Source organism: Canis aureus, chromosome 7, assembly GCF_053574225.1.
Source record: "Canis aureus isolate CA01 chromosome 7, VMU_Caureus_v.1.0, whole genome shotgun sequence".
NCBI classification, from domain to species: domain Eukaryota; kingdom Metazoa; phylum Chordata; class Mammalia; order Carnivora; family Canidae; genus Canis; species Canis aureus.
Genome location: NC_135617.1, coordinates 53049153 through 53068739, shown reverse-complemented (window position 1 = coordinate 53068739; position 19587 = coordinate 53049153). Strand labels below are relative to the sequence as shown.

Here is a 19587-nt window from a genome sequence, read left to right as displayed (position 1 = left end):
ATCTTCTGTCTTCTCTCTTCAAACAACTTACCCTGTCCCCGGGAACAGCCCGAACAGGTCCTGATGGACACGCAGTCAGTAAGATCAAAATTAACAAAGGTTGTGTTAGATATTATCAGTTCCCATCTTTTGGGAGTTTTGATCCCAGCTGACATACACAGGCTTCCCTGTAATTTAGAAAGAAAAAAAAAAGAAGGGAACTGACCACATGAAATAAAATTTGTAATGCACAAATAAAAATAAGAGAATAAAAAGACAACCTAGAGAGTGGAAGAAAATATTTACAAATCACAAATATGACAAAAGATCACAATAGGATGCACTATACACGAATGAGAATGATTAAATAAAAAATAGTGATGATATCAAGTGCTGATAATTTCCATAGTGGCCACAGCAACTGTGGAAAACAGGTTGGCAGTTTCTTATCAAGTTAAATAAACTCTTATCATAGGACGTAGCAATTCAAATCCTAGGTATCTACCTTTGAGAAATGACAACTTACGTTCATACAAAAACCTTACACAAATGACTATGACAGTTCCATTTATAATCATCAAATCTGGAAACAACTCAAATGTCTTAAATGAATGGAATAAACAGACAGTGGTACATCCATATAGTGGGATACTACCCAGCAATAATAAAGAATAAAATACTGCTTCTTACAAGTTAGGCAAATCCCAAAGACATTTGAGAGTGAAAGAAGCCAGGCTCAAAAGGTTGCATGCTATCTGATTCTGTTTAGATGATTATTCAAAAGATAAAGCTATAGTGACAGAAAATTGATTAGAACTCCCTTGAGGCTAGACTTGAGAGGAGGATGTGGCTACAAAGATGGAGCTTGAGGCAGGTAATTTTGAGTTGAACCAACTGTTTTGTGTCTTCATTATGGTGGTGGTGGTGGTGGTGGTTACACTAATCTACAGATATGCTTAAAATCATAGAACAGTACATCAAAAAAAAAAAACAGTTTTACTGGATGTTAATATAAAAAATAAAAATTAGAAAATCTAAAAAGAAACAAAAACTGCTTCTAGTATTTTCCACAAAATCTCTTCAATAAACTCCATCTAATCAAGTTGTTAGTGTTTTTTACTCTTCTACTCTTAAAAATAATTGTATGCCTGAGAATCACCAAAAATTTGTCAGGGGCCTCCACCATGAAAGACAGTGCTGAAAAGAAAGAAAAAAAAGCAAACCAGTGGCAACAAAGCCAGTATACAAATCAGAAGAACAGTTCACCACTATTATTAAAAACCTCAAGGAAATAAGTATATTATATCCATGAAACAAGAAGCCCCAAAAGAGATTTTTCAGAAAAGAAAAAAAACAAAAAACAAAAATGAGAGAGCAGAAATAATCAATTTAATTTAAAAAGAATGAGAGAGCAGAAATAATCAATTTAATTTAAAAAGAATGAGGAAGTACCCCTGAAAACAGAATAAAAAGACAGTTGACAAATCAGAGACAACATTAAGTAGAAAAGCAATCAAGGAGGCCCAACACCCAAATAATAATAATTTTAAAAAGAAAGAAAGAGAGAGAGAGAGAGAGAGAGAGAGAGAGAGAGAAACATGAAGAATTATTAAAGAAATATCTGAAGAAAACTTCTCAGAAGGGAGAGATTTTCTAAATTGCAAAGTCCCATGTGGTGCCTAACATAGTTGTTAGAACAAAAAGCTACAAGAGGGACATCATCTTAAAACTGCAGAATACCAGGGACAAGATTCTAAAAATTTCCGAAGAAGAAGATCTAAAATGTTACAAACTAGACCTAGGTCACAGTATATTAAACTAGTCAACCTCAGTGCTAGAATCTAGAAGACAATGGAGCATTTGCCTTCAAAGTGTCAAGGCAAAATGAACTTCAACCTCTTCTTCCATAACCGACAACCTATGAATAAGGGCGGGGGGCGGGGGGAAGTTTCTGTTGGTAGCTCCAAACATTTACCTTCCATAGACCTCTACTTTGTTCAGAAGGTTACTATTGGCTACAATCTAATAAAAATGAGGTATTAAACCAGAAAGAAGGAAAATGTGTGAATCAGAAATAAAAGTTCCAATACTAGGGAGACAGCTGTGAACCCCTTCTCCAAAACTGCTGGTGCACTTGTAAACCCTTGGAACTGTTTTTTGACACTATTCACTAAAGCTGAAGGGATATCCTCTGACCCAGCAATTTTATAATATGGCATATATTCAACAAAAGTACATGCACATGAACACCATGCGACACAGGAAAGAATGTTCATGATGTCATTATTGTTAGTAGCCCAAAACTAAAAATCTTCAAATGTCCATCAATAGCAACATGCCTTTAAAAAAAACTGTGGTATAGTCCTGAAGTGAAATACTATATAACGATTGGAAGAACAAATTATCGTAACATATAAAAAATATATAAAAACATGAATGAATCTCACAAACATAATGTTGTGCCAAAAAAGCCTGGCACAAAAGAATTACTACTCTATGATTCCATCTATATAAAGTTCAAAAACAGACTTCAAATTAATCTATGTCTATAGAGGTCTGAGTAATGGTTCCACTTTGGCTGGTGGAGCTAGGGAGGGGGGTTGTGGTGGGAGGAGGTATGAAGGGACTTCAAAGGAATGAGTAATGTTCTATTTCTTGACCTGGGTGGTATGTACATGGGTTTTGCTTTATAAAAATCTATTGAGCTCTTCACTTGTGATTGGTGCACTTTTCTCCATAAACATTCTATTTCCATAAGACATTTATTTTAAGAAGTGGAACGAGCAAGACAGAAAAGTAACATACAAGATGAGAGGAAAGAAAGAAGTTAAAGGTCCTTGCATTGCTTAGGTAAAGTTTAACAGGGCTATTGTAATGTAGCCTTCATTAAGACGAGAGGGCATGTTGAAAATTTAAGTCCAATAACTAACATAATCATAACAAAATGAGTAACTTTCAAATAAGTAAATATAGAAAAGATATTCTTCAATGCAAGACAGATCAAGTTTGAAAAGTGGGAAAGAAAGAAAGAAAGAAAGAAAGAAAGAAAGAAAGAAAGAAAGAAAGAAAGGAAGGAAGGAAGGAAGGAAGGAAGGAAGGAAGGAAGGAAGGAAGGAAGGAAGGAAGAAGGAAGGAAGAAGGAAGGAAGAAGGAAGGAAGGAAGGAAGGAAGGAAGGAAGGAAGGAAGGAAGGAAGGAAGAAGGAAGGAAGGAAGGAAGGAAGGAAGGAAGGAAGGAAGGAAGGAAGGAAGGAAGGAAGGAAGGAAGGAAGAAAGAAAGAAAGAAAGAAAGAAAGAAAGAAAGAAAGAAAGAAAGAAAGAAAGAAAGAAAGAAAGAAAGAAAGAAAGAAAGAAAGAAAGAAAGAAAATAGATTGCCAACTCGGAGTACAAAGTAAGATGGTAAAAATAAATGCAAATATATGGGAAACATCAGCATGTGGATAATTGAAGCCACTAGAGAAAATGAGATTTTGCCCAGGGAGAGCAAGTGCATTGAGAAAACAACAGACCGTACAACAGAACTTAGAGAAACAAAAGGATGAAAGGTCTAAATTAAGAAGATAAATCCACAAGAGAAAATAGGAAGTAACCCCCCTCCCCCGCCAAGAAAGAGTAAGAAGAATTAAGCCATCCATCAGCATCTGTCTGAATAAGATGTATGTTAAAGTATTATTATCTGCTCAAATGAATTTCAGTAACAATAAGAAGGCAACCGTCCCACAGATACTTCCCAAAGTAGGGTGACCACAATTCACATCCAAATCAGGACATTTCTGAGAGTGAAAGGAGATGCTAATGAAATAGGACTTAAGGACAACAAGGTATAAACCACAGACCAGCCAGACTGGGGTACATAGTGATAGAAGGCATCTCTTTTTCTGGTATATTAAAGCCATCCTCCCTGAAAGTTATATCACCAACCTCAATATAACAATATAAAGGTAATGTTGAGTGAGAGGGTACCAACATATACACAAATATTCTTTTTTTTTTTTTTTTTTTATGATAGTCACACAGAGAGAGAGAGAGAGAGAGAGAGAGAGAGAGGCAAAGACACAGGCAGAGAGAGAAGCAGGCTCCATGCACCGGGAGCCCGACGTGGGATTCGATCCCGGGTCTCCAGGATCGCGCCCTGGGCCAAAGGCAGGCGCCAAACCGCTGCGCCACCCAGGGATCCCCTACACAAATATTCTTAAAAGAGAAAAATCCTTTTTAATGAAAAGTTGTCCTATTAACTAGTGTTTGTTTTAGGACAGGACTCCCTGGTAATTGCGTGTCACCAATTATGTGTGGGTGGAAGGTCTAAGAAAGGATAGGCCACAGTCTCTGAAAATCTTATTTCCTAGAGGACTGGCAGGCATGACAGACAGAAGCTAAATTCCGAGTTCTATAACCACAGATGGTCGGTCATCCTTTTTTCTTTTAACAACTGACACAATTTCATGTGACAATAAAGTGATTCCCAAATAAATCTGAGCAATCTTGCATTAAATAGAGATTCATAGATGTTTTTTTTTTCTTTTTTGTTTTTGACCTTACAACTTCACAGAGCCTTTAGAGGGTGAATATGCAGTATGCATTTCAGGGAATGGAGGTACTATAACAGCATATCCTAAATGTAATTAACCTAAGAATCTTGCTTTCCTCAGAACTCCTCTTGGGACTCGCCTTCCATGAAAAGCACTTTGGAAAATATTGGATTAGGCAATGCTCGTTGTCAAAGCTATTTTCCATGTGCAACTGGAAGAGTATTCAGCCACATGTGGCAGGATATGCCATGGTCCTAGATCCATAATATTAAGCATAGATCTTGGGCTACCATTAGAGTTCCCAAACCTTCCATCTCTTTACCTGTTAATTCAGGAGTTCTAACTAGATCAACTCTCAGGGAGTAGGTAGCTCTAAAATTCCATGTTTTTAATGATTGGATGCCTAACGAGGCTCTAGATCTTTCCTAGAACAAACTTTTAACATCTCCTATTCAGGGACTTTTGACCTGCACTTTCCTAAGGAGAAGAGATCTTCATTTGGCCACATTGCATTCATGGTGAATCACACCCCAGAAGGGGGATTATTTTTTCATTATCTCATGATAAGCACCCTTTTGTCATAATTTATATCTTAATTTGTGTCACTCTCCCATTAATTACAGTGTCCATTTACTATCAATTAAGATGTTGTGACATTAATTTACTAGGACAGTTAGTGACTCATTTTGTTTTTGGCATCTTCTCTAAGGTTATTTCTGAGGAAGTTAAGAGCCTTTGATCTATCAGTATCATGGAATCTAAATCTAGGTTCCATCCTTTCTTGAAAATCCTTCAATCTAAAAAGAAGATTCATCTTTCAAGGTGGTAATCCTTTCAGAGAAAAGGAAAAATGGGCAGGTATTTCCCTCCTGAAAAGGATGGTTCAAAAAAGATATAACTAAATTTGAGGATTAAAGATAGGAAAAATGAAGCCTAGTAAGAAAATTATTATTTTTTATTATTTTTTAAAAGACTTTATTTATTTATTTGACAGAGAGAGAGAACACAAGCAGGGAGACTGGCAGGCAGAGGGAGAGGGAGAAGCAGGCTCTGTGCTAAGTGGAGAGCCAGATATGGGGCTCCATCCCAAGACCCCAGGATCGTGACCCAAGATGAAGACAGATGCTTGACTGAGCCACCTAGGTGCCCCAAGAAAATTATTTTTTTAATCTTGATATTTATACCTATACCTATAAAATAACCTCCAAAGGAAGTACAAAGGGCAATCATTATTTAAATTTCAATTCGTCCAAGTATTGAGGAACAAACTGAAGAGAATGCTCTTTTGTTGGTTTCCAGAAATACTATAGATCTCTTCCATCTATGATTATTATGACAATGTGAAATGAATATGCATGTAACTCCTTCAAGAACAAGAACTTAGGGAACCCATTACAGATCTGAAGCCTACTGAGACCAATGGCAGTCATGGACTTCCCTTAAGGGGAACCAGTAGTCCTAGTTCTACATCTGGGAAATTTTTTTTTACCTCATCTACATTTTGGAACCCTGGCCATGCAATAGCAGAGAAGTTATCTATAGTCTGTTGTTTATCATGTAGAAACCCACACTTAGGCAAATATTAGGGAATCCTCTAAGAAACCCTGTATACAATGTAAGTATATGCTACTTCTTTGGGGGTCACCCTAAATAGAATAAGGATCCAATGGACAAAATGTTGATGTCGAAACTTGGCAAACCATAATACAAAGAGAAAATGTGAAGTTATGCCATTCCATAATCCTTATGAGGTTAAATTAGCCTAAAATTATTAGGTTTATTATTGAATTGGTATGAAAATGATGCTAAGTAGCAATCAAGTAAGAATTCTTCAAGCTACTCATGACTTTTATAATTTATATGGACTCATTATATTGAAACCTTGTGTATATTTGAATTTTATCATATCACCACTGCTACAAATATAAAGCTCTCCCAACTTTTACCAATTAAACACAAGATTCACTGAAGAATGCTATGAAAATTACATATCTTGGATCACCAGGGAACCTAGCACATTCTGTTTTGATGGACAGCCTAAAACAACTACACTAAGGCACTTACCTTGTGGGCAAAATGGCCAAGTAATAAGCTGTCAGTAACTGAAGTATTTGCATCACTTTCCAAGATGTCAATTCCAAAATCTCTGCATGAATAAACTTGGAAGTTTTTCAGGTGAAGATTGCTACTTCTAGAAATCTATAAAATAATAGCATATGTTATGGCAAAGGTCTGCAGCTTGGTTTTTCTCGCAGACTTCCTATAGCCTCTTTAATTATTGATTAAGTATAAATAAGCATGCTATGCCATATTTAAGCAGTTTTTGTCCATCAATATCTGTACAGACATCCCAAAGTTGCCGTGAGGTCAGCACTAACTAGTCCCTTTTGGTAACATCCCCTCTGTACTTTCCATTTCTCCTCATAATAACTGTTATATTAAAAATGTCAGTGTGAATTCTTCACATATCTAGAATAAACTTGCAGTTGTCAAATCACACAAAATTAATGGAGAAAACTAGAGCATCCAGGAACTCCAGTGCTTACTATTTCGCTCAGTATAGTATGTATTAACTAATATTATCAGAAAATTATAAATATGAAATAAGTGATTCAGCGTGACTACAGACTCAAAATATGTTATGTGCATATATACTCATGACAACTTGGGTTAATGGGGCCAAACAGGGATTGAATATTAACAAATTTAGCTTGGTAGAGTGGAAAGATTCCCTCTAATTTGGGGACAGAGCTCTTGGTTTTGAGCTAGCACTGATATTAACCAACTAGGGCAAGACATTTATCTTTTCCTAGACTTCAGTTCAACCATCTTTAAAATCAAGGTGGAGGTCTGGACTAGCAATTAACCTAACATAGTCATTCCTTTCTTTATTAAATAGGATCATATTTACTTTCATATCTTCAAGTGGAAGTTTCCTATTAATTAAGGCCAAGGTAGCCTTGATTTATCATAGTATCATGCTCCTATTTATCAATCAATCTTTGTGCTTGATTACGTACCAACAGCTTTTATAAAATGATAGGTCTCCAAAGACACAGAGGTTTGCTTAAACAAAATAGGTACGATCTGAACTGTTAACTTGACAATAGTTGTGACCTAATTACAGGCATCAGCCCAAGTTCTGTAAAATATAGTCATATTTAAAAACAACCTGCACCTGTCATTAACTAGAGAAGGGGGAGAATTTTTTTTTAAAGGAAGGTTTGGTTTTTTTAAGATTTTATTTATTTATTCATGAGAGACAGAGAGAGAGAGAGAGAGAGAGGCAGAAACACAGGCAGAGGGAGAAGCAGGCTCCATGAAGGAGCCCAATGTGGGACTTGATCCCAGGTCTCCAGGATCAGGCCCTGGGCTGAAGGTGGCACTAAACCGCTGAGCCTCCTGGGCTGCCCAGCTGTATGACTTTAGCAGTATTTTAACTCCTATTCAGAAAGTTTCCTTACCTTCAAGAAAGAGTATAATAATGGTGAAGCTCCCTCAAGGTTATTAAGATGAACAAATGAGAAAATATCCGAAAATATTAGCTATCAAGCTATCAATATCATCAAATAAATATAAATTTATGTTAACATACAATAGGAATTTTACCCAATGGAATCTTCTAAACAAGTATCTATATACATGACCTTATGTCTAATGACCAAAATACAGTCAAATATATCTAATAATAAAAATTTATTAAATCTAAACACAATGCATTTTTGATGGATGCAGAAGGCATTTCTCAATGTTAAAGTTTCCAGAGACATTATAGTTAACATTGATCTATCACTATTACCTATTCCTGTTTACTAACAATGGTAAGAATAAGAGCTGTTACTATGTACCCACGAAAATCCAGGTATTCTTCTGGGCACTTTGCATGCAGGCACTTACCTAACCCTTAAAACAAACTTATCCTTTAGATATTATTACATTTTATAAATGAAGTAAGAAAAATCATGGGGTTTGCCCAACATCACACAAATAGGACTCAACTTCTTTCACTGAACATAAAGTTTCCAGGGTTCATTCATGTTGTTGCATGTATCAACACTTCATTTCTTTTCATAGCTAAGTTATATTCTATTGTACCTATTGTATCTATGTGATATATCTATAAGATATATCACATTACATTTGTCCATTTGTCCAATGGTAAATATCTGCATTGTTTCCACCCTTTGGCTATTATGAATAATGCTGCTATAGAGATTTGAGTAAAAGTTTCTCTGTGAATCTATGTTTTATTTCTCTTGGATATATACTTAGGAGTAAAGTAGATAGATCATATGGTATCTTTATATGTAACCATGTAAGGAACTGCCAGACTGTTCTCTGAAGCAACTAGACCATTTAAAATTTCCACCAACAGTGTGTGAGGATTCCAATTTCTCCACAGCTTCATCAGCACTTGTTATCATTTTGATTCTAGCCATTCTAGTGGGTGTGAAGTGATAGTTCACTATAGTTTTGATTTGTATTTCTCCATTAGCTAATTACATGGAAAATCTTTTATACATGTGTATCTTCTTTGGAAATTGTCTATTCAGATCCTTTGCTCATATTTTAAGTCAGGTTGTCTTTTTACTGTTGAGTTGTAAGAGATCTATTTCTAGGTACAATTCCCTTATCAGATATATCATTTGCAAATATTATGTCCCATTGGGTAGGTTTTGTTTTCACTTTCCTGATGACATCTTTTGAAACATGAAAAATTTTAATTTTGATAAAGTCCAACTTATCCGTTTTCTGTTGTTGCATATTCTTTTGATGTCATACCTAAGAATATTTAGCTAAATCCAAGGTCATGAAGATTTACGCCTTTGTTTTCTTTTTTTCTTAAGATTTTATTTATTCATTCATGAGAGACACACAGAGAGAGAGGCAAAGATATAGGCAGAGAGAGAAGTAGGCTCCATGCAGGGAGCCTGATGTAGGACTGGATGCCGGGACTCCAGGATCACGCCCTGTGCTGAAGGCAGGTGCTCAACTGCTGAGCCACCAAGGCATCCCAACCCCTTTGTTTTCTTCTAAGAGTTTTATAGTTTTTGTCCAAAGTTTAGGTTTTTGATCCATTACTGAATCAATTTTTATAAATAGTATGAGATAAGGAGAAACTGCATTCTTTTATATGTGGCTATCCAGTTGTTCCAGCACCATTTGTTGAGAAGACTATTATTTCTCTCACAGAATGGTCTTGGCATCCTTATCCAAAATCAGTTCTCTGGGTTTATTTCTGTACTCTAAATTCCATTCTATTGATCTATATTTCTATCCTGTGCCCATATCACACTGTCTTGATTACTATTGCCTTGTAGTAGTTTTTGGAATAAGGAAGTGTAAATCTCTCTATGCTTCTTCAGGATTATTTTGGTGGGAGTTACTTTTTTAAATTTCCTGCTATCATGTTAATTACTCTCCTTTACTCTCTTCATAAAAGTAAAGTTCCAAAAGCATTCTCATTATTTGAACTTTTTGATTAATTAAATTGGAGTATACAAGAGTTTCATCTTCAAGGATCTGTGTTTTCTTTCTTGGATTTAGCACTTCTGACTGCAGAACTTGAGAAAACTGACTTTAATAATCATCTTTTAATATTTTCATATTAGGTTATTTCCTTTAGAAGGTTATTTCCTTTAGAAGGCTATTCAAGAGCATGGAGACATAGTATAAGTCTCTATAAGGCATGAATTACTTTTCTGCCTAAGATGGCACTTGGTCAGCATTTCTACTGGATTTGTCACCCCTATATTCATAATGTTTATGGGCCACAAAGTACTCTATAAAGTTAAATAAGAACTAAGAACAAACACTAAATACAATTGGGATTCTTCCTGTTAGCTACCCTAATTACATATTTTTGGGTTTTCTGTATCCACAATTGTCTTCCTCTTGTTGGATATGTGAAATAAATGTCTAACTTTAATGTAACTTAATTATATGTTTTTATTCTACTTCCTGAATGCCCTGTAAACATATTTCTTCATCTATGCATCTTAGGCTCCAGATTGCTAAATGGCTGAGACCAAGTATATGTAATTTACTCTGTGTAGCACCAAATAGTGGCCTTGAATAATTTTGTATGCTGCTGTTAACAGTGAGCATCCAAAGCTTCCTTATAAGAAGTCATTGTGGTAATGAAAAGTGAATGATTGAACATGAACTTATTTCCCTTTTGAAGAAAATGTAGTTGATAAAGGTAAGAATGGCACCTTGAGCTGGAATTTTTGTGTTTCAATGATAAACAGCATTTCTTTTTTTAAGACTAAAACATGCATGATTCAGTATATTAAGGCATCAGATGCACAGCATTTGGAGTCTGGATCCTACACCAGGCTGTGTTATTAACTGTGTGACCTTTGGCAAATACTTTTATTTTCTGAGCCTTCATTTCTTATCTCTAAATAGGCATGGAAGGTGAGGAACGGATGACCTCTACAATTCCTCCTGCTCGTAAACCTCTATGATTTTGTTGGTTCCATTAGAGCTGTTGAGAAGTCACCATAAAGGAAATCAACTGACCCTGGCTTACTGAGTAGGAATTTGTTCATTCAACAGCTTTTCCACACACCTATGATGCTGTTTGCTCCTTACAACTATGATAATATTGCAATGACTCCCTAGCCATTCCCCCTAAATAAAGATGTGTAATAAATTACAGTGAGAAAACAAATGACAATTTAATGAAAAACGAACATGGCTTACCCGAGCGCCACCTGCACTCCCCCAAACTGTGAAGTTTTGGAACAGGGTGGGGCCCCTGCCATCATCCCAAGGAGGCTGAAATTGAGGGTATATAAAGAGACCATACCTTGAATGCAAAACAAAGAGTGAAAATCAACCACTTTGCATGTTTCAAATGTCCCGCATTTTCTCACTGGGAAATATAAAATGAAGGCAATGAAGAAAGGAGTGGAAATGAAGCCTGTGAGCCTTCTCTCTGACCAGCATTACCCATCCCTCAGCCTCCACTCTCTGTTACCTCCATGACCTGCTCCTGCATCTCAGCAGATGCAAACTGCCATGATTCCAGTCTTTTCTCCCAGCCTCTCTTGAGGTCCACCCCTTCCTAAGGGTCAGGAGACCCATGCCTAGCCCATTAGAATATGCTAGGAAAGTGGAGATGAGCATGTTTACTCCCTCCAGCTTTTGTTTTTCTCCTGGAAATATCTCACTTTCACAGGATTCTGCATACTTTTTTTTGCTCACACTACAGGGGTGCTGAGAGCTCATTGGTAAAACTTCATAATCTTAATGATAAATTCATGGCACATGTGCTAATCCCAGCCTCAGCTGGCACTTCAACACGGAGCAGCATTCTTAATTCTGATTCCACTCTCCTCTCACTGTCCATCATAGCACTATCGCTAACCATTATTATCATAATTATTTATAGCTATCAATTATTGAGTTCCGACTATATTCCAGATGTTCTCTTAGGAGCATGATATGAGTCATCTCTAAGTATCACATCAAACTTTCAGTGTAGATCTGAAATTTTACAAATGAGGGATCTGACTCTTTGTTTAAAAAAGCCAACTGTTTAGGAGTAGAGACCAGATTTGAATCAGGGCCTGACTGACTCTGAAGTCCACATTTTTCCCATGTCCCCACCATGCTTCTCGGCTCTTGGCTCTTAGCAGATGACCTTACCTCCATGTACCAAAGACTTTGAATAAGTCTCCTCCTCTCTTACAGAGTACCCATTCCAGGTGAAGAGCTTCTTCCCAAAGGCTCTTTACCCAACTCAGCTCCTGAGGCCAGGCACCCTTGCCTCCAGGTTGCTCCAAACTCCTTAGAACTTTAACTGCTCTATTGAATTCCCCTCTGGGTGCAAAAGATGCACTCTGTCCTGCTTCCCTCTCAAATGATCTCCCTGTCCCTTTCCTTCCCTTCAATACCCAACTTTTATGATCTAAAATGCTTACACAGGCACATCATCAAATCTGACATCGATGCCCCAAATTGCACCCTGAGAGTGCTGTACAAAAAGAACAAAAGTTAAACCATAATCCTCATACCCAAAATGTAGATGAATTTCCCCAAGGTTACCTTGTACAAGAATGCGCAATATTCTGAGTGAAGGAGAGAAGTGGAGCTTGTGATGTTTGGCTGGTCACAAGATGAAAAAAGTAGCCCAAACCAGCAACATACACCCTGTTTCCCTACAGAAATTAAGCATAGTTAAATAATAGTTATTTCAGATACAGTAAGGTTGCCAGAAAGACTCTTCTATGTGCTCATTCTGCTTTTCTATTTACTTCTTGTCAAAATATGTTGATACTTTCACAGACTATTTTACTCTTCACACACCCCAATCATTCCCCCACTACCCCAGGAATCAGGTATACTCTCATTTTTCTTCCTCTGTGCAGCTCAGTTAAACTGTAATTTGCCCACCTTAATAAGTGATAGCTCATGTTAAAGCGTTCTTATAAGCTTCCATAGTGAGATGCTTACTTCATCATCAATCCAAGCCCTCCTCTTTAGTGTATGCAACAGTATACAGGGGCAAAGGCATACCTTAAAGCCAAGTCTACACACAAAGTGTCCTCTCCAATCCTTTGAACAATGATTTGGCTGACTTGAAGACCAATGATTGTACTGGCTATGTCTTGGTTCTGAGATACAGTGCCTGAGCTTAAATACAACTTAAATCTCCTCAATGTACTCTTATCCTGATTAGATGATCTTAATCACCTTAATATTTCTATATAGGATTTCCTATCTAAATAATTTGATGTCCTTTATACGTTCATATAAAATCTAAATTCTTCATTGGACCACATTTAATTCTGATTAAACTGAACACAATGGATTATCTTTATAAACTCAACAAAACACCTACAGTAGAATCATCACTGTCTAGTATACTTTAAGACAGAGTAGAAAATTAACTCCTTAAAGTCTATTATTCTATACAGAGGTATTTTTATTTGGCCTACCCAATGTTTATAAAAATTGTTACTTTGCTTCCAATATTTTAAAATTGGGACACTTGATATTAAAGTTCAGGCTTTCAGTTTTTTAACAATATAGAGCCCAAATTCCTGTGGGGTAGCCATGTACAAGATGGAGATAAGAAGTGTCTGCTCTCTTGGATTATGATTATTTTGGCATAGTCCCCACCCTTCCTCTTTCACTGATTTATGATACCAGCCTAGCACCTATGGGTATTTGAATTTGCAACCTCTAACTCCAGGCAGTAAGGTAGATGGTATGTTGGCTGTTCTATGTTCCAGTAGGAGTGAAGGGCCAAGAGACCAAGCTGCTGGACTACTTCCTATGCAATTATGTGCATCTTTTCTCTTTCAGCCTGAGAGGCTGGTCTGAGGCCAGATGCCCATATCTACCTAGAGAATAGAAGTCAAGAAACAAGCTGCTCAGCCAGCCTCAGGCCTAAGCTTTGTGCTCCAGGGACAAAGGGAGCTCCAGAAGTTTCTACACAGTTCATCCCTGATCACTTGGGGAGTTGACATGGCCTACCAGTGTGACAACAAGAAAACTGGAGTGTCCTATCTGTGAGCAACTCATCTCCCGAGAGTACATGCTATAGGCCTAGGACAGCTCATCCTGAACATTAGCATCAAGTCCCAGAAGAGAGAATGGAAAGCAGAAAGGATCATGATGCTGTGCAACCAACAAGGCATTAAATGTCTTTCTATGAAACAATATTTCAGTGCCATAGTTGCCTTTTTATAGGACTTGGTGGGACTATGTTGTGAGTGACTTGCTAGAACAGTTTCTCAAACTTCAGTGTATGTGCAGGATAGAGCTATAAGATTTAGCAAACAAAAACACAGAGGCCAAGGAAGATTTAAATTTCAGATTTGAAAGAAACAACTATTTTTTCAGTATAAGTATATCTCAAATATTGTATAAGATATATTTATACTAAAAATTAGTTACATTTCTGAAATTTAAATTTAGCCACATATGTTGTATTTTGTTTGGAAACCCCAAAGGGGGAGGCAGTATATAAAATACAGATTTCTAGGCCCCCACCAGTAGATACTCTGACATAGCAGGCACTGAAGGTGATAGTGAAGAGTTGAAGAACAATTTTCTGTAATCTTGAGCACCACAGGTGGTGATCACCAATAGAGGTGATCTTTTAACCCCATTTTGAGAACGACTTCTCTGGAGGTGACTGAGATACTAACAGTGTACTGTCTAGTCATCAAGGGCTCCAGGAGATGTTCAAAGAGGAGACAGACACTTGGAAGAATTCACTTCCTGGCAATTTTGCCATGAGCTGCCTTGGGAGCCAACTTCATATGGAAGCCACTATAGAAAACTGCAGGAGGATAGAGACATAGAAAATCAAGATGGGAATCTGTTATCAGATCCCCAGCAAAAAGATCATCCAACTCAGTGCAAGTTATTATTTTTTTTAAGATTCTATTTATTTATTTGAGAGACAGATTGTGAGAGAGAACACAAGAGGGAGGAGAGGGAGAAGCAGGCTCCCCACTGAGCAGAGTGCCTGATGCAGGGCTCAATTCCAGGACCCTGAGATCATGACCTGAGCTGAAGGCAGACGCTTAACTGACTGAGCCACCCAGGTACCCCTGCAAGTTGCATTTATGTTGAATTTTTCTTTTCCTTAGAAATATTTATCTTGTCTTAACTTAGAACCTAGTGTGATAATAATACTCCATAGTTAAGATTTCTAGAGAAGCTGCTATTGTCCAGGTACCAGATTTTAGTCTCATTTACTTTCACAACAATTCTGAGTTATATGTTATTATTATAATTTCACAGACAAAGAAACTGAATCTTGGAGAATTTGAGTAAATTCTTCAAAGTCGCAGAGCTAATAACTCAAAGCCAGTTCCATTTGTGTCCAAACCTGAAAGTGTCAGAGATTATAGACTAAACTAGAGAAATGAAGGCAAGACCCAGATCAAGATGCCAAACAATATGCCATAAGTGAAGAAATGTAAACAGTAGAGTGCAATGCAGTCACATCACCAGATTAAGGGCAGAACTGGAGAGTTTGTTCTGGCCTTCCTAATAGTGGATGAAATATATTGAGCAACCTTCTTTGCAGAAGTCTATGCAGCATGGACATTCAAGCAAGAGAAATCCCAGAGAGAAATTAACTGTCCAAGTAAACTTGCTTTTTAAGTTGCACCATTATACTCACAGGAAAAAAATAAGTTAACCCTTCAGATACCAAGTAATCTGTGCACAAGACTGGAATAGTTTATGGTATTGCTACACAAATATAGGTTTCCTCAAATTGGAGAGCATTTTTCAGGTCAGAGTTAACTAAAGAGTTGTTCTGTTCACACCCAAATCCCAGTATAAAACCCCTTCCATTCCCACCAAAGGGGAAAAAATAGCACACTCAGCTCAGAGGACACAGAAAGACACGTGGGTGAGGAACTGAGCCACATCCGACTGGTCAGCAGGAAAAGACATGGCATTTTGAAGAGTATGTTTAAGGAGGATGGGGGGTCTGAAACCCCTGCATTAAGGCATTAAGCACTATCACATTATATTATAGGCATCAAGTTAACTAGGACTGGCTGCTGACATGAGTTTTTTGAACGACAACAGAAGAAAAGATTGAGATTGTCTGCAAAGCCTATGGAATGCTAATGCACACATGGGGAACACGGATATTAGGACAGGACACACAAAAAAGGTCAGAACTGAAGGAGGGAGTTCTGGTTACTCAGGCCAGAGCCCTCTCACAGCCTTTCACATGGCTCAGGAGTTTTACTCCATTCTGAGTGAGGGAGGACTGACGGTAGAGATTGCAGGTACGCTCTTCTACTTGTAGCTGTTCCCTATTTATCCTTAGGTTGAGTAAAATTACTTCGGCCCATAGCTTCAGTCATTCTAGACTAATACTTTCTTGACTTCAATTCCTAAATGAAAGAATTTGAGGTATTATGAAAGGCAGCTCTCTGAACCTGAGTAGACCACTGGTCATCATTCGATAGCAGTGTTCCCTATGGAAGGGAACTTTAAAAACTTGTCCTCTCTGGGTGTGCTACATGTTCCACGAGGAACATACATACGTGCACACACGTGCACACAGAGCCAAGCAAAGTCAATGTGGAGGAAAAATTGAAACAGGTTGGGTTTTTTTGTTGTGGTTTTTGTTTTTGTTTTTGTCTTTATTTTTAACAGGTTGTTTTAAAACCAGCAATACTCAACTTTTGCCTCATGTGAGAAGAGGAGCCAATGCCCCAGTGCTCTAGTCCCTTGAGGTCTCCCGCCTCTGGGGAAGCGTTATTGGGGGCCAGAGTTAATCAAACCTGGCGGCAGGGAGCAACAAAGACCTGACCAGGGAGCCAGCACATGCTGACACAACCAAGGTGCTGTTTCCTTAACTTTCAGCTTATTATTCACTGTGTGCCGGAAGGCTCTGTCATCCTGGGCATTTGTAATTAGGCCGCCATTCCTCATTTCTTACTCAGTTACAGAACATTTTCTTTCTTTGTGGACTAGTGGGCCCTTCTCTCCTGTACTTCCTTATTTTGGATTCCGAGCATTTCTCCAATTTCCTGAGGCCATTTAAGATTCTAATCACAGGTCTCACCTACCACACGGAACTCGGCACAAGTGACTTTGGGACATCATATAATATGAGGATGAATTACTATTCAAGATGCTAGCATGACTTCAGGAAACCTGGGCCATCTCTAAGACTCCAATCATCTTGAAGTGGCAGAGTTTAGAGCTGGAGCTGTCAATCAGAGATGATTTTGTTTCCCAGAGAGCATTTGGAACGCTCTAGAGACATTCCCAGTTGTCACAAACAGAGGGGGAGGGATGCTACTGATCTTCAGAGGGTAGAGGTCAGGAATGCTGCTGTACACAGGACAGCTTCTCACAACAAAGAATTAGTGCGTAAACTACTAATACTATCATGATTGAGGACCCCTAATCCAGACTAGTGCTATGGGTTGTGGAAACAACCCATGCCTGCTTTCCCTCAGTAAATCTCTAAATTTTGATGGAAAGACCACCAAAATATAAAAACATGGTTAATTACAGTAAGAATACTTTGACAGTCTTTACTAGGAGGATATGCATGTTTTTTAAACATTTAAATCTGACATCACGCATTCCCAAAAATAATTACTAATTAGCATCAAATCCATTATCTCTTTAGCCCTCATAGAAACACAAGGAAGTAACATGGCTACTGATTCTGTTATAATTACACAACTGGAACCTTCCTCAGAGAAGACCAGGTGAAGCTCAACCTTCCACATAGCCTGCGTGGATTAACTGTGTCTCTATCACACGTGTGAGCCATGGGAAAAGACATGAGTACATAAGCACTGAGAGTTAGAGAGTGGAGACTTCTTAAACACCCACCTTTTCTGCAAGTATATAAACACTGAGAAAGGCACATCTCATTTGCACGTACACCTCTAGATCATTACCAATGAAATGCTCATTCATTACCAAGACTCTACCAGAAGGGAAAAAGATTCCGGGATTTCAAGAATATATTCTATGGACTACATTCATATACATTACTTTTGCCAGACAGGTGCTCAGAGAGTACATATTTTGAGCAAAGGAATAGATTTGTGGAATCACCTGCCCTAGTGTCATTAGCATTTATGGAACATCTGGGTGAACATATATAAATAGAAATGCTTTCCAAGTGCATTTATAGTTGGTCAGGATATTGCAACTTTGGTCTTCCGTTAGCTGGTAAGGCTCACTTTTCTTATAAAAGAAGTACTTGAACAGTCAGATCACATTACTTCCCAGCCCTTTTTACTCTCCATTCCAATTGGGTATGCTACAAATGATTCATGAGGAAAAACCACATATTTATGCAGGCAGCCGGCGGCTTGTGGGGAAGGGTTTAAGGCAAGCAGGGAATTTTGTGTGGAAATCAATTCTTTGCGGAAGTCAATGTATTATGGACATTCAAGCAAGAGAAATTCCAGAGAGAAATTAACTGCCCAAGTAAGCCAGCTCCTTGAGGTGTGCATCTATAATCACTAGAAAAAAAAAGTGAGTTAACCCTTCAGGCAGCTCTTAAATATACATTAGCTATTGAGTAGGGAGAGCTAGAGAACTGAAATTGGCCTTTAAACACAGAATTCCTTACAAAATTGATTCACAAACCAGAACAAATTCCCCTCAAATTAAATGGATGTTTCCAAAGGGCTTGTCTGCAGGGTTTTTCCATGGACTATCCTAAACAGGAGTCTGGTCATGGGAAATTTCCAGTACCTACAGAAACATGGGATAGTCTAGAGCTCTGGAAGTGAACAGCCCCTTGCTGTTTGAGAGCAAAGACTTTCCAACCTGAGGCTGACATAAGTTATGTCTACTGAAAAGATGGAACCATGGAGCCTCTAGACAGATAGCAAGAAATCTCCCTAAACAGAGTCACAGATTCAAATGCTGGGGAGTCAAGGGAAGACAGCCTGGAAATGGAATGCTCTAAATGGGGGTACCTGAGTGGCTCAGTGGTTGAGCGTCTGCCTTTGACTCAGGTCATGATCCCAGGGTCCTGGCATTGAGTCCTTCATCAGGCTCCCCCTGGGGAGCCTGCTTCTCCCTCTACCTGTGTCTCTACCTCTCTCTCCGTGTGTCTCATGAATAAATAAATAAAATCTAAAACAAAAAGAAATAAAAGAATGCTCTAAATGCCATAGATGAAGCACCAAAGAACCACACCACCAATCTCTTTGTGAAAAGCATGGCAAAGTAGACTACTTTTCAATACTCCTTTTCAATGCTACTACCTAAGGAGTACTCAGAGGAATACCTCAAATTCCTCAGACACTGAAACAGGAATAGCACGCTTGACTATCCTATCACTGGCAAAAAGACACAAAGCTCAGGTTCTGCTTCTGAGAGAAACTGTCCTGGGCTTGGTTGGGCTGCAGCCTGGGCAGGGAAGCAGACAGACCACTCGTGGCTATGAAAGCTACAAAGGAATATCACACTTGAAATCCCCTTCTACTGTGCCAGGTTGAGGTGGCTGACTAGCAGCCAAGGCAAATTCCTTGCCTGGTGGCAGAGCATTTGGTCCTAGGCTCTGGGTCAGGGCAATTGGGAATAACATGTTACCATAAATCACTGCA

At 38.2% G+C, this 19587-nt stretch overlaps 1 protein-coding gene across 2 annotated transcripts in view; it reads right to left on the bottom strand.

Moving 5' to 3' along the window:
• Positions 1 to 19587, bottom strand: part of PKHD1 (PKHD1 ciliary IPT domain containing fibrocystin/polyductin) — a 470542-nt gene that overhangs the window by 240113 nt on the left and 210842 nt on the right. For both annotated transcript variants that reach the window (XM_077903688.1, XM_077903687.1), the window contains 4 exons: positions 12563 to 12675; positions 11216 to 11321; positions 6572 to 6706; positions 32 to 167 (listed from right to left, as the gene is read on the bottom strand). In XM_077903688.1, coding sequence (XP_077759814.1) covers positions 32 to 167; positions 6572 to 6706; positions 11216 to 11321; positions 12563 to 12675 — 490 coding nt within the window. The remainder of the gene's footprint in view (positions 1 to 31; positions 168 to 6571; positions 6707 to 11215; positions 11322 to 12562; positions 12676 to 19587) is intronic.